This window comes from Engystomops pustulosus, chromosome 3 (genome assembly GCF_040894005.1).
Source record: "Engystomops pustulosus chromosome 3, aEngPut4.maternal, whole genome shotgun sequence".
Taxonomy (NCBI): domain Eukaryota; kingdom Metazoa; phylum Chordata; class Amphibia; order Anura; family Leptodactylidae; genus Engystomops; species Engystomops pustulosus.
This window is the reverse complement of record NC_092413.1, coordinates 186,986,303-186,999,854: the sequence shown is the minus strand read 5'-3', so window position 1 is coordinate 186,999,854 and position 13,552 is coordinate 186,986,303. Positions and strand designations below refer to the sequence as shown.

The following is a 13,552-nucleotide window of genomic DNA, read 5'->3' as shown; positions in this document are numbered from 1 at the left end:
GGTGACAGGTCCTAATAGCCACTGCTATACAGCCTTTGAATTATTTCAGTACTTTATATTAGTTTATTTTACATGAGTATGGAGGAAAGGAGACTGACACAGGCTGCAGCAGCCCCTCCTCCAGGACTCACCACATGCAGCTGGCAGGGAGCCGGGTGATGTTAAAAAAAACTATTATAAAGTAGTGAAATGATTCAAAATGCTGACAAAGAATTTTTTTTTAAATCAGCATAGCATAGGCTATTGGAACCTGTCACCAGATAAAAATCACATTCCTGGTGACAGGTTCACTTTGATGGCTTGTCCCTTATTCTTGTACATATATTAGTAAGTATTCCCTCTTTAAAGTATTTTTCACCATAATACTATTATCACGGGTTTAACGTCCACACATTCTCCTACATAGTTTTCTCTCCTGATCTCTGTTACTGAACATGACAAACTCATTGGATTAAAACAACCCACGCATCAAAATGCCATTGCCAGCCGCAAGATGGCTACCCGGAAGCGGCCGTGTAGCCACGTCATGGAATCGCCTCGGAATTGCCATCCACAAGATGGCCGTGCAACGTCGACGGGGCTGATCTCAGCAGGCGGATGTGGAAGGGCTTGGGATCTCGCGAGATCTGCTCGTAGTCCCGGAAGCTCCACGTCAGTCAGAGGGAGAGAGACCAGGGGGAACCGGAGACATGGTGAGTGTTACCGGGGGAATATCTGCGGTGTTTCCCGAGTTTTTATGGGGGATAAGAATTGAGGAGGTGACATCAGGGGTGTCTTAGTGCACCCCAGTAATAAACACGTCAGTAGTGCACAGTGTGCGCGCAGCCTGCTGGGACTTGTAGTTCCCCACAGCGTCTATCTCTTCTTTCCTTAGACATACAGTGATTTATATCCAGCCCTATGGGGATCATTGTGACATCTGATGGCTGACAACTCCTGTGCTCAGTACAGATACCACACAGGTTGTCACCCAGCTTTCCCAGGTAACTGAATGGCAGATGTGTCTGGTTATGCACCTTACTGCATAACTAGATTTCTATTTACTGCTCGGCCAGGTGACAACCAGAGACTGAGCGGGGGCTATATTGGTTGTCAGTCATCACCCCTAAAGGGAATAGGACTCTGTAATGCGGGGAGAGGGTGTATTTACAATCTGCATTACATCCGTGTCTCAGGGTGTGTAATACAGTTCATATAATATACGTGTAATATGGTGCTAATGGTACATGTGTATTGTGCTATTCACATGTCTGTGTTTTATATCTGTATTGAAAAAACACTTCAAGTCCTAGTCTATAAGAAATCAGTATTTTTGCAGTCATATATTTTACCAAAAGTAAATACAGGCCACATGCTGATGGAGTACTGATGCAGTCTGTGTTATTATACATCCTTTCCACAATACTGCAAATAATTAATCCCTTGTCCGTTTTTGCAGTCCGTGTTCTTATTACATAGTTATAGTATATTCCCAGAATGTGATGGAATCCTTTTATAATCAATGGGAACCGACCTCTGGGACCATTCCCTTGAATGGTACTCTGATGAAGTTCCCTTGATGCCACTACCTGCTGCTGCAGCCCTTTCCTCCATAGGATCGCCCGGGTCCCAGAATGGAGACCTCTGACCCCTTACAGAATATCCCCGGACATCGCTTTATAAGATCATGCAGAGATTCATCTAGTCCTGTGATTGATATATCCCATTTTAAAAATCTTTGTGTTTTTTTTTTTTTTTTTTTACACTGTGAATGGCCTGGCCTGGAGGAAGAATTATAGGAAAAGTGGGGTTTTTTTGTCTCAAAAGAGGCCGAGGGGTCTAAAAAGAAGGCTGCTCTCTCCCAGTAACAGCTGCCCTCCTGACCATGAGTGGTGCGTGTTATTACATCTCTGCTCCATTCTTCTCTATACAGCTGAGCTGCAATACTTGCACCAAACATGGTCAGGTTTGGCAATGTTTTTCATCCTGTGGACATCCACTTGAAAATGTGAAACTAGAATTGTTCCGAAATTGTGGCCCTCACTTATCTAAAAGGTGACGCTATGATCGATTAGATGTTACAGATTCATCATCCTGTGTCAGTCACTGTCTGTTGGACAGAATAAGTGAATATGATGCAACTTGTTCCCATAAATTATTTTTTCAATTAAAAAATGTCTATAGTATTACTGTATAATGCAGGCTATCAATAGGATGTTGTAGGGTGAATTCTAGGTTATAATAACCAGGTGTCCATTATTTTTAGCCTCTGCGACTTGACATCAAGAGGAAGCTGACCGCTCGGTCTGACCGGGTAAAGAGCGTAGACCTGCACCCTACAGAGCCATGGATGCTGGCCAGTCTGTACAATGGCAGCGTGTGTGTATGGAACCACGAGACACAGGTAGTACAACATGTCACGGCCATACATGATGCAGGATTCTCCACATTTTTAGATCCACCAATACCAGTTATTGTTCTTTCAGACCCTGGTGAAGACCTTTGAAGTATGTGATCTGCCAGTCAGAGCAGCAAAGTTTGTGGCGAGGAAAAACTGGGTTGTCACCGGAGCAGTAAGTAGAATCCTATACATTTTATGAGACTCTTGAGCTGCTTCTATAGAAATCCTAAATTTCTATTTATTTCCGCTTATGGAACCACAAAGTGCAAAAAAGAGTTTCAATTCTTTCCTATCTCTTCGCACCACATAATAAGGGTTGCTATCTTGTTGTAGATGTATGGTGCTACTATTTTATGGATAAAGCCTCTGCAGCCACTTGGTCACTGTGACTTTTCATTTCAGCCATAAAAATTAGAGGGGGATCGAGATGACGCCTACATAATAAATGGCTGACCCAGCAGTAAGGCCTCACACAGACGTTTATTTTGGCTGTCAGCTAGCCATTGTATTTTGCTATCTTGGGGTCGGTCACAGCACAGTTCATTCTGACTGCCCATGCCAGAAATTATTGGGCAGGTCCTATTTCTGCCTATCTTCGTGGCGCCGCCAGCCATTTTCGATTGACGTCGACAGTGTGCTCTCAACCACCGATGTCGTATGGTCCATAAGCAAGGAATCGCCTATGAGGCCTAACTTGTAGGGCTATTAATGCTATGTATAATTTTGATCTTGAAATCCATCCTCTTCCCAGAAGCAGGTCATGGCCTAGTAAGTTAACACTCTGCTGCATATGTATATCATAGATGGGTAATCTCTTTTCAGGATGACATGCAGATCAGAGTGTTCAACTACAATACATTGGAGAGAGTTCACATGTTCGAGGCTCACTCTGACTACATCCGCTGCATTGCCGTGCACCCCACCCAGCCCTTCATACTGACCAGCAGTGGTAAGACCTGTTCTCTTAAAGGGAACCCGTCACCACTATTTTCACAAATACAGCTAGTGACAGGTTCCTATAGAGCTCTAATAACTATCTGACACCCTGCTTGTAGCTAAAAATTATGCCCCTGAGATTCCCATATATTCAACTTTATAGTTTTATCTGGTAACTAAGCATGGCTACATGTAGTCCAGGTGGGCGTGGCCTCCTCGGGCTGAATCCAGCAGCTCCTCCCCATCCCTATCTCTGTATGCTGCTAAAATGTCATGTGACCAGGGTGACATCATCGCAGGTCCTATAGCTTTTGTAGCATTAGGAGCTGTACACTAAGCATATATGTCATGAAATCACAGCATATTTTATCACATGAAATCACAGCAGCCTGCATGGAGAGGAGTAGAAGTCCATGGAGGCTGCTGTGATGGTTTTATGTGGTCAGATATGTACATGGGGTATAGTTTTCATATTAAGTAGCTCAAGGACCTTTGATGATGTCACCCTGGTCACATGACATTAGGCCACGCCCCCGTGGACTAGCTCCAAAGCTGCATAGATACCAGGCAAGATTATAACTCTGATTTTATGGGGATCTGAGGGGAACAATTTTTAGCTAAAAGCAGGGTGTCAGATAGTTATTAGAGCTCTATGGGAACCTGCCACTACCTGTATTTGTGAAAATAGTGGTGACGGGTTCCCTTTAAAGTGATGTCTCCTGTAGGATTTTGTGTGTGTGTGTGTCTATGTATGTTTGTCTACTTGTATATTAATATAATATCTGGTTATGTAAATGATGTAATGGTTTGTTTTTTTTTCTAAATGCCTAGCTGCGCCGCAAAACGGGCAGGAATCGGACCTCTATATTTTGTGGAGTGGCTGCCCAGCACAGTTCTGGTGCAGAATGCAAGGCTATGGAGACCATGAGCTGGCTGTGGTTTGCGTGGCAAGTTCACAGCCTCTGCCCGTGAGGCCTTAGTCACTAGTGCATTTGCAATCAATGAACTATTAAAAAAAAGGCAAAACATAACTCCCTGTATTTCACTGGATGTCCCCTTCCGTGTGTGAGAATGTGATAAAATCCTGATGCATGATAAATGCAAATTTCCATCTTATTCCTTCAGATGACATGCTGATTAAGTTATGGGACTGGGATAAGAAGTGGTCCTGCTCCCAGGTGTTTGAAGGCCACACACACTACGTCATGCAGATTGTCATCAACCCCAAGGATAACAACCAGTTTGCAAGTGCCTCTCTAGATCGCACCATTAAGGTACAGTGTGTGTGTATAGATATGCCTGTTGTGACCAATTCAGGAAGTTTTATTTCTCTGTGTTAGCTACATATTCATACCATTGATCTCTTTGCTGTATGCAGGTTTGGCAACTTGGTTCCTCCTCCCCCAACTTCACATTGGAGGGGCATGAGAAAGGAGTTAACTGCATTGATTATTACAGCGGAGGTGACAAACCCTACCTGATCTCCGGAGCTGACGACAGACTAGTCAAGATTTGGGACTACCAGGTTAGTTAAATTGAAATTGTAATATGTTAGATTAAACAAGAGGCTTAAAAAATGCACCACGTTTGACGAAATAATATCCCATCTTTTTCGTATCCAGAACAAAACATGTGTCCAGACTCTGGAGGGTCACGCTCAGAACGTCTCCTGTGTCAGCTTCCACCCTGAGCTTCCCATTATAATCACTGGCTCAGAAGATGGTATGTTCCTACGTATGGTTTAGCTTTTGTAAAGTGAACAGATGTGACAAAAGTTATATATAATATACATGTTTGCATTTCTTATGTGAAATCTTAAAATAGAATTTAGAAAGGTTCCCCTCCACACTAAAATTTGGGAATCTTTGATGTATATGTAGGCTGGAGCCTGTTATGTAAATTAAGTTCAATCACTGAAAACTTTACTCCCTTCTTTATGACATAGTGCAAAAACCTTTGTAATGTTTCAGGTACGGTGAGGATCTGGCATTCCAGTACCTATCGTCTGGAGAGCACCCTGAACTATGGCATGGAGCGAGTTTGGTGTGTGTCTGGCCTCCGCGGGTCCAATAATGTGGCCCTGGGCTATGATGAGGGCAGCATCATTGTGAAGGTGAGGTCTATCATATATGAAAATAATCTCATGAAGTAGTTCTATTTCTGATAGAGCTCTTATTGGGGATAAGTATGGATAATCATGGGATCTTCTCCCCCAATGAGCCACTTTATTATTTTATGCAATCTATGGAAATTTACAACCAGCTACTCTTAACATAGCTTGCACAGTTACCAACAGAGCTGGAGCATATACAATGCATGCATTTAGCATGTACATGTTACAGTTTAAGTATATCATTGTAGTACAGAGTGTCCCATATAGTGGAAACTTAACCAGATCACCTCTCCTTATCTATAGTTGGGTCGTGAAGAACCTGCAATGTCAATGGATGCAAATGGAAAAATTATCTGGGCCAAGCACTCAGAAGTGCAGCAGGCTAACCTGAAAGCCATGGGAGAAACCGAGATTAAAGATGGAGAGAGGCTTCCACTAGCTGTGAAGGATATGGGCAGCTGTGAAATATATCCTCAGACTATCCAACACAACCCCAATGGCAGGTAATACTAAAGCTGGAAGGATCACTATAAAGGAGTATGAGTTTGCCTATAGAAGTAACATTAGGATACTAATACTAAAGCAGTAAGGGAAATGTGAGTTACTATGGCTAATGAGGGTACAATGAGCACAGAATACAATGGCTATTGATAAGACAAAAGTAAAGCAAGTAGCCAGCTTGGACTGTGACTGTAGCGCGCGCAGTAGCCAGCTTGGACTGTGACTGTAGCGCGCGCAGTAGCCAGCTTGGACTGTGACTGTAGCGCGCGCAGTAGCCAGCTTGGACTGTGACTGTAGCGCGCGCAGTAGCCAGCTTGGACTGTGACTGTAGCGCGCGCAGTAGCCAGCTTGGACTGTGACTGTAGCGCGCGCAGTAGCCAGCTTGGACTGTGACTGTAGCGCGCGCAGTAGCCAGCTTGGACTGTGACTGTAGCGCGCGCAGTAGCCAGCTTGGACTGTGACTGTAGCGCGCGCAGTAGCCAGCTTGGACTGTGACTGTAGCGCGCGCAGTAGCCAGCTTGGACTGTGACTGTAGCGCGCGCAGTAGCCAGCTTGGACTGTGACTGTAGCGCGCGCAGTAGCCAGCTAGGACTGTGACTGTAGCGCGCGCAGTAGCCAGCTAGGACTGTGACTGTAGCGCGCGCAGTAGCCAGCTAGGACTGTGACTGTAGCGCGCGCAGTAGCCAGCTAGGACTGTGACTGTAGCGCGCGCAGTAGCCAGCTAGGACTGTGACTGTAGCGCGCGCAGTAGCCAGCTAGGACTGTGACTGTAGCGCGCAGTCTATGGCCATAGAGGATGCAGTTAAAGTGATTGCTATTGTATCGATATTATATTGATTTTATGTTTAATCTAATAACTCACAATGTCATTGCAGGTTTGTAGTTGTGTGTGGAGATGGAGAATACATCATTTACACTGCCATGGCCCTGAGAAACAAGAGCTTTGGATCAGCACAGGAATTTGTGTGGGCACACGACTCCTCTGAGTAAGTCCCATTGTTTTTATAATAATAATCTTTATTTATATAGCGCCATTAAATTCCGTAGCACTTTACAAATCGTTTTTGCAAGAAGGTGTAGTCATCTCCTGTTCGGCTTCCAGAACTGGAATGATCACAGCAGATTGTAGGTAATGATTGTAAGTAATGTAGTTCTTCTCATCATATCCCCTTCTTACCTGCAGGTATGCTATTCGGGAAAGCAGCAGTGTAGTCAAGATTTTTAAGAACTTCAAGGAGAAGAAGAGCTTTAAGCCAGACTTCGGTGCAGAAGGTTGGTTTTCTGAAATCTATCACACATGATAATATGACGTAATGAAAATGCTTTCTCTGTGTAGTGCTCAGACCAGGTTGATTCTCATCTAAGCTGCACTGACTTAGTTCAGCCACTACACCAAGGACTGAGAAGTCTTGTTTCCCATCCCCTGTGGGGGTCCTTGGTGTTGGACGTTAGCCAGTTTGATATTGAGGACCATTTTAAGGCATATATCCAAATAAACAGCATAACATACATGTTAAATTCATAAGTGCTTCATAAAGAGCAATGAAAGAAGACATGAAAGATTATATTTTGTAGTGTTTCATTAGTATTTCTGAAATGTCATGTTCTGCTTTTAGGTATCTATGGAGGATTTCTACTTGGCGTGCGGTCTGTTAACGGTTTGGCTTTTTATGACTGGGAGAACACAGAGCTTATCCGCAGGATAGAAATTCAGCCCAAGCATGTGAGTTCTTTATGTGTTATACAGCCTTTCCCTTCCGTAAATTTAATCTTGGCACCATTTCTGTGAAAGGACAATCAGCTATATCCCATTAAACCCTTTCCATTCGCACATGCTATAATGGGGACTTTTTAACTCTCCTCTTTGGCAGATTTTCTGGTCTGACTCTGGAGAGCTGGTGTGCATTGCTACAGAGGAATCTTTCTTTATCCTAAAATACCTTTCTGAGAAAGTGGCCACTGCTCAGGAGACTCATGAGGGAGTTTCTGAAGATGGGATAGAAGATGCTTTTGAGGTAAGGACATAAAATTTAATGTGATCTACAGTGAAAAACCTTGTAATCCAGAGAGGCTGCATTGCTATGCAGTACTACTTAAAGGAATTCTACCATCAGACTTACTCATGGATCAAGACACTGTGACTGTGGTACTATTTTATATATTCATTATCCATGGCGCACTTCCCCTAACACTGTGTGAGATTACATCAGGCAGAGAGAGGGAGAAGTGCTGAGGGGAAGGGAGACACAGTAACAGCCTGTGAAGCTGCTCACAGAAGTTCTCTGGTAACATTCCTAAAAACACTTCTGGCTCATTAGCATCATTTTAAAAGTTGAATTTAGAAGGAAGGTGGCCTTGGATAACAAATATAAGAAGAGTCACGATGCAGGGATTTATTAGTAAGTGTCCCTGGTTTATCATGATGGTTTTTTACAGTGGATTTCCTATAATGTCTAATGTATTCTCACTTAGAGGCTACTTTCACATACAGACTTTGAGATGTAAGATAAGGGTATCGGTCTGTCTTATAATAATGCTGAGTATCTATTTTTCTTCTCAGGTGCTTGGTGAAATTCAGGAGATAGTGAAAACCGGCCTGTGGGTTGGGGATTGTTTCATCTACACCAGTACTGTCAACAGACTCAACTATTACGTAGGTGGAGAAATTGTTACCATTGCACATTTGGACAGGTGAGTGATAAAAATGTTTATTTTACAGAATAACATTAGTGTAACATTAGTGCAGGGGGGGTCTGCACTTAATCCATGGATAATTGGGACAGGAGTCCGAATGTCATTTTTATTTCGATTCTGTTGACGATCTATCCCATTAAGAGATGAAAATAATTCTGCAGATCCAAAGTAGGAAATTGACGTGCTGCAGATTTTAGGGAAGGCATCCGAGTATTATAATGAGACAGTAGAAAATCTGTATATATAATGTCCATAACAGCATTCACAATTGATCTGTTTATGTCATTCCCTTAAAGGAACATTCCAGTCAAAGCAATTTAGTTGAATAATGCATTAAGCAGGGCTTGAAGACAGGAGCAGGACCTCCAATGTATTCCTCCCTTGCTTCTCCCATTCACAGGTGACATTTACAGTGTGTTTTGAAACTCACTACAGAAGCTGAAGAGAGGAGGTTTTCAAATTGCATTGCTGTCAATATTTGCGTTTAAAGAAACGCAACAATAAAAAAAATGCATGTGTTAACATTTGCGTTTACAAAATGCAATGTTAAACGAGATGTTAACAGCAATGTGATTAGGTAAATCCCATCTCCCCAGCTTTTGTATGTGTGAACGCAGCCTTAGGCCCTGGACAGGGTACAGTTCAATGAATCGTCTGACTGGAGTGTTCCTTTATTAACCGCACAAGTGTATGGTGATGTGCGCTGGTCTGTACCCTAGCATACTTTTCAATGTAAAGAGAGGATGGTAAAGATATAGCTAGTTTCCAAAGTTGAACAAAATTTGTGTTGGTCTATTATAAGTAACAGGAAAATAATTCACTGGTCTAATATTTTGAGTCCAGCTGTATATGTATATGAACAAAGCCCCATGGGATACCCACAATGTGGTTATACATCTATACACAGCATCCTATTCATCTCTGTCCTGAAGGGCAGGGTGCTGTGTAATAGGCATGCATTTTTGGGCTGTTGGGCCTGCTTTAAGTATGGAAATGTAGTCATAATGAGCTGTTTTTTATGTAGATTTGTATTGTTTTATCATAATACAGGCAGTCCTTGGGTCTGTAATTAGGGGTCGTCTCTAAGTCAGGTGTTCTTAAGTAGGGGACCACCTGTTTACAACACAGCAGCCTTAGATCTATAATACAATTTTTGATTCCTTGATTCATGTAGTTGGTTTAGTGACCCTTTGGATTATAGTTTAAATGTGCTCATCCTATAACATTTTTCCCCCTCAACAGAACCATGTACTTGCTGGGGTACATACCTAAAGATAATCGCCTGTACCTGGGAGACAAGGAACTGAACATAGTCAGCTACTCTCTGCTGGTGTCCGTTCTGGAGTATCAGACGGCTGTGATGAGGAGAGACTTCACCATGGCGGATAAAGTCATCCCGACCATCCCCAAAGAGCAGAGGACACGTGTCGCCCACTTTCTGGAGAAGCAAGTAAGGACATTATATTTGTGATTGTTGGAGCGGGACGTATGTGAAGAAGGTCTGGTGTTATTCTGTCTCTTCTCTCATTGTGCTGTTTTGTCTGTAGGGCTTCAAGCAGCAAGCACTGGCTGTATCTACAGATCCCGAGCATCGCTTTGAGCTGGCGCTGCAGCTGGGAGAACTCAAAATTGCATATCAGCTGGCGGTGGAAGCAGAGGTAACGTGCTGTCTGTTGTCTGAGCATGAAGTATATGTAGTAACTTCATTCCTACTTCTGCAACCCATTAAATCATTTACATTATCCTCGCCTTATGTAAGAATCTTACTTTGTAGCAAAGTTTTATTACTCATGACTCGTCTCAGGGCTAAAAAGGTGTAAAAATGAGAACAATGCTTATAGATATGGCAGTCTACAACATCAGTATGTCTGGATTAGCAAATAGACGTTGTATATGGCCCCAGTTCTATCTAGTGAACAGACTATGAGGTTTCTCTATAGTGCAGATGGTGATAAAGGTTATTCACATCTTTATGCCATCGCTTATATGCAGTGATGGTAACGGATGCAATGTGGGTACAATCAGTATGGGCTGTAAAAAGATAAAAAATGTACACATCCATAGTAATAATAATCCTTGTTTTTCGCCCATCTTGTAGTCTGAACAGAAGTGGAAACAACTGGCTGAATTGGCCATCAGCAAATGCCAGTTTGGCCTGGCGCAGGAGTGTCTGCACAACGCCCAAGACTATGGAGGCCTCTTACTATTAGCCACATCCTCAGGGAACGCCTCCATGGTGAACAAGCTGGCAGAAGGGGCCGAGAGAGACGGGAAGAACAATGTGGCTTTCTTGAGCTACTTTTTATTGGGGAAGTAAGTAACTCTAAACGGACTCTGTAGTTACAGATTATTGTGGGGGGGGTTTTTGTGGGTTTTTTCACTCATTACACTACTTTTCATTTCCAGGCTTGACACTTGCCTGGAGCTTCTGATCTCTACCGGTCGTCTGCCCGAGGCGGCCTTCCTGGCCAGAACATATCTGCCGAGCCAGGTGTCCAGGTAATGTGCTGACCCGTTATTCTGGGATTGGGATCACACATTTGTCGTATAATTTGTTGCTTAGATTTTACTTTACCGTGTGTGTGGTTTCAGTGTAGAAATTGGCTCTTGTGATAAGTTTACCTCAAATTTGTGTAGGGTGGTGAAGCTGTGGAAGGAGAGTTTATCCAAAATTAACCAGAAGGCTGCAGATTCCTTGGCCGACCCCACCGAGTATGAGAATTTGTTTCCTGGGTTAAAAGAAGCCTTTGTGGGAGAGCAGTATCTGAAGCAGAAAGGCAATGCTCTCCGCCCTGGTAGTCACTACCGCCACGTCACTGTGAGTACCTATCTGATATTTCTATATCTGGTTATATTTCTTGCCTTTTTTTTTATCAAGTAAAGGCAAAAAATTACTCCTTTTTGTGCAGCCAAATGAAGAGAGAAATGTGTTGGAAGAAGCCAAGGGATTTGAACTTTCTGAAGAAGCCAGCACAGAGGTGAGTTCTGTAATGGAGGCTGTAAGTACAGTGTAAATCCACAGTGTCAGAACCATACCACATATAGTAATATATATTGCACTGTAACTGCACAGTGTGTGTCAAAATTGGTGATGTGGAAGCAGCAAATGAAAACCATGTGATGTGGAAGTAGCAGCGCCCGATGATTTGGATAAATAAAAGATGTGTTTTTCCTTAGATTCTACTAAACTCTTAGGTAAGATACAGATACAGTATGGGGACGAGGCTGATAGTAGGGACCTACCATCGGATCTGCCCTATTAGGTAGATCCATGATGGTAGGTTTCCTCTAATATCTGAACAGCAGCTGATCTATACAAGGTATGGATCGGGAAGCAGACAGCCCTGCTCTGTGTAGTGATCACATATTGCTCTCATTCAGTTGAATAGGAGGTTAGAAGCATTGTCTTCCTTTAAGAAACATTGTTATTCTGTGTCAATTTCTTTACTGTAGCAGGAAGAAAAGGAAAGAGATGCAACACCCCCTCCAGCAGCACCTGCACCCACAGTGCCTGCACCCAAATCTCCCAGCCCTGTCCTAGAGCCACCAAAGCCTACTCCCAAAAGCACAGAAGAGAAGGTAAGTGGCGGGAGCTGCTGCATTGCCAGCCTGTTATTGCACTGGACCTGAGTCCGGATAGTAATATGGATTTTCCTTTTTCTAGGCTTTCCTGGACTTAGAGGAAGATTTGGACAACATGGAATTAGACGACATTGATACAACAGACATAAACTTAGATGATGAGCTCTCCGACTGAAGCGTAACAATCAGAAATGTTATTTAAGTGACCAAACCGGCTTTTTCCAGTTTTTTTTTTTTTTTGGGCCAAACTGCACTTGGACCATGATGATAATAGCGCCGATCCAGCGTCCAGACATAGGTGCAGGAGCAGGGCCTTCCTTGTACATTTCCTTCTCATTAGATCTTCTCTCCTCTGTTTTATCTAAACGTAAACCAGATCTTTGTGCATTAACTGAATAAAGGTTATTGCAAACTTGTGGCTTTTATTCTCTTCAGCCAGTCACAGAAAATATCTATGACCCCTTGAAAAGGAACATTGTTTTTATCTATGTGCTACCTATTGATTCAATAACTAGCACACAGACCAATTCATTTCTATGGTTTCCTATGCACGGCTGTGGTTTCCATGGCCCTGTATATGAGCCGACTGCTCAAGCTACAGAACTCAGCAGCCTAAAGCAGACTCTATACACTGATATCACGGATCTGCAGCCCATGATATGCGCATTGCTCTTTGTATGCATATTGAGCAGCGTAACTATATGAAGAAGTTGCCTGTCAAATATAGACTTTAAATGGGATTGGTACGTTATGTAAATAGTATAAAAGCAAGCCACGCTGATTCTGTCACTCCTGTATAAGTGAATCCAATCTCTTGCTGTTGGAGCATCTTTTTTTTTTTTCTCTATTATAAGGTAAAAGTACAAACAGAGTAGTAAGTTCGGAGTGAGAAGTGGGTAAAGGTGAAGTAGTAGTGCTCACACGATTTGATTAAGGCTGCAGAAATTTCCTATAGTCCCTAGTCATCGGTTGTCACAGGGATAAAAATACAGATAATGGGTAAGTAAAAACACAGGTTCTGAGATGCCCTGCCTTGGGGTATATTCATACAGCTGTATGCCCGCCCATACCGCTGTGTGCTGGAGAGGAGGAGTTGACCCCTCCCCCTCCATTGGAAGCAACGCGGACACGGCCGCACACACGGGGAAAGATAGAGCATGCCGTACCGCTGCCAGTGCCGTCTATGCGGCTGCAAATTTGTGGCCGCATAGACAGGCGTCTGAATGTACTCTTAAGTCTGTCCTTTGGAGACAATATTAGTTGTAGAAATTCAGACTTAGGAAGGTGGCCCCATCCCCTTCTTCAGGTCTATAGTCTGCATTAATAATACAAATTTCCAATTAATT

General features: G+C 43.1%; 1 protein-coding gene across 1 annotated transcript; it reads left to right on the top strand.

Annotated features, from left to right (window-relative positions):
* The first annotated feature begins 550 nt into the window (after positions 1–550).
* Positions 551–12,621, top strand: COPB2 (COPI coat complex subunit beta 2). Its single transcript, XM_072143338.1, has 22 exons — positions 551–692; positions 2,246–2,383; positions 2,466–2,552; positions 3,203–3,329; positions 4,442–4,590; positions 4,695–4,841; positions 4,939–5,038; positions 5,287–5,429; positions 5,733–5,932; positions 6,806–6,916; positions 7,114–7,202; positions 7,547–7,653; positions 7,802–7,945; positions 8,491–8,621; positions 9,867–10,074; positions 10,172–10,282; positions 10,723–10,937; positions 11,031–11,123; positions 11,262–11,442; positions 11,534–11,602; positions 12,078–12,203; positions 12,289–12,621. Exons 1-22 carry the CDS (start codon positions 690–692, stop codon positions 12,379–12,381), a joined length of 2,772 nt encoding a protein of 923 aa, XP_071999439.1. The 5' UTR covers positions 551–689; the 3' UTR covers positions 12,382–12,621.
* The last annotated feature ends 931 nt before the right edge of the window (positions 12,622–13,552 follow it).

What these genes read in the sequence shown, in the direction of transcription:
- COPB2 (XM_072143338.1), top strand. An exon ending in TATGGAACCACGAGACACAG is followed by an intron (nt 2,384 to 2,465) that starts GTAGTACAACAT and finishes TTGTTCTTTCAG; the next exon opens with ACCCTGGTGAAGACCTTTGA. An exon ending in AGGGCAGCATCATTGTGAAG is followed by an intron (nt 5,430 to 5,732) that starts GTGAGGTCTATC and finishes CCTTATCTATAG; the next exon opens with TTGGGTCGTGAAGAACCTGC.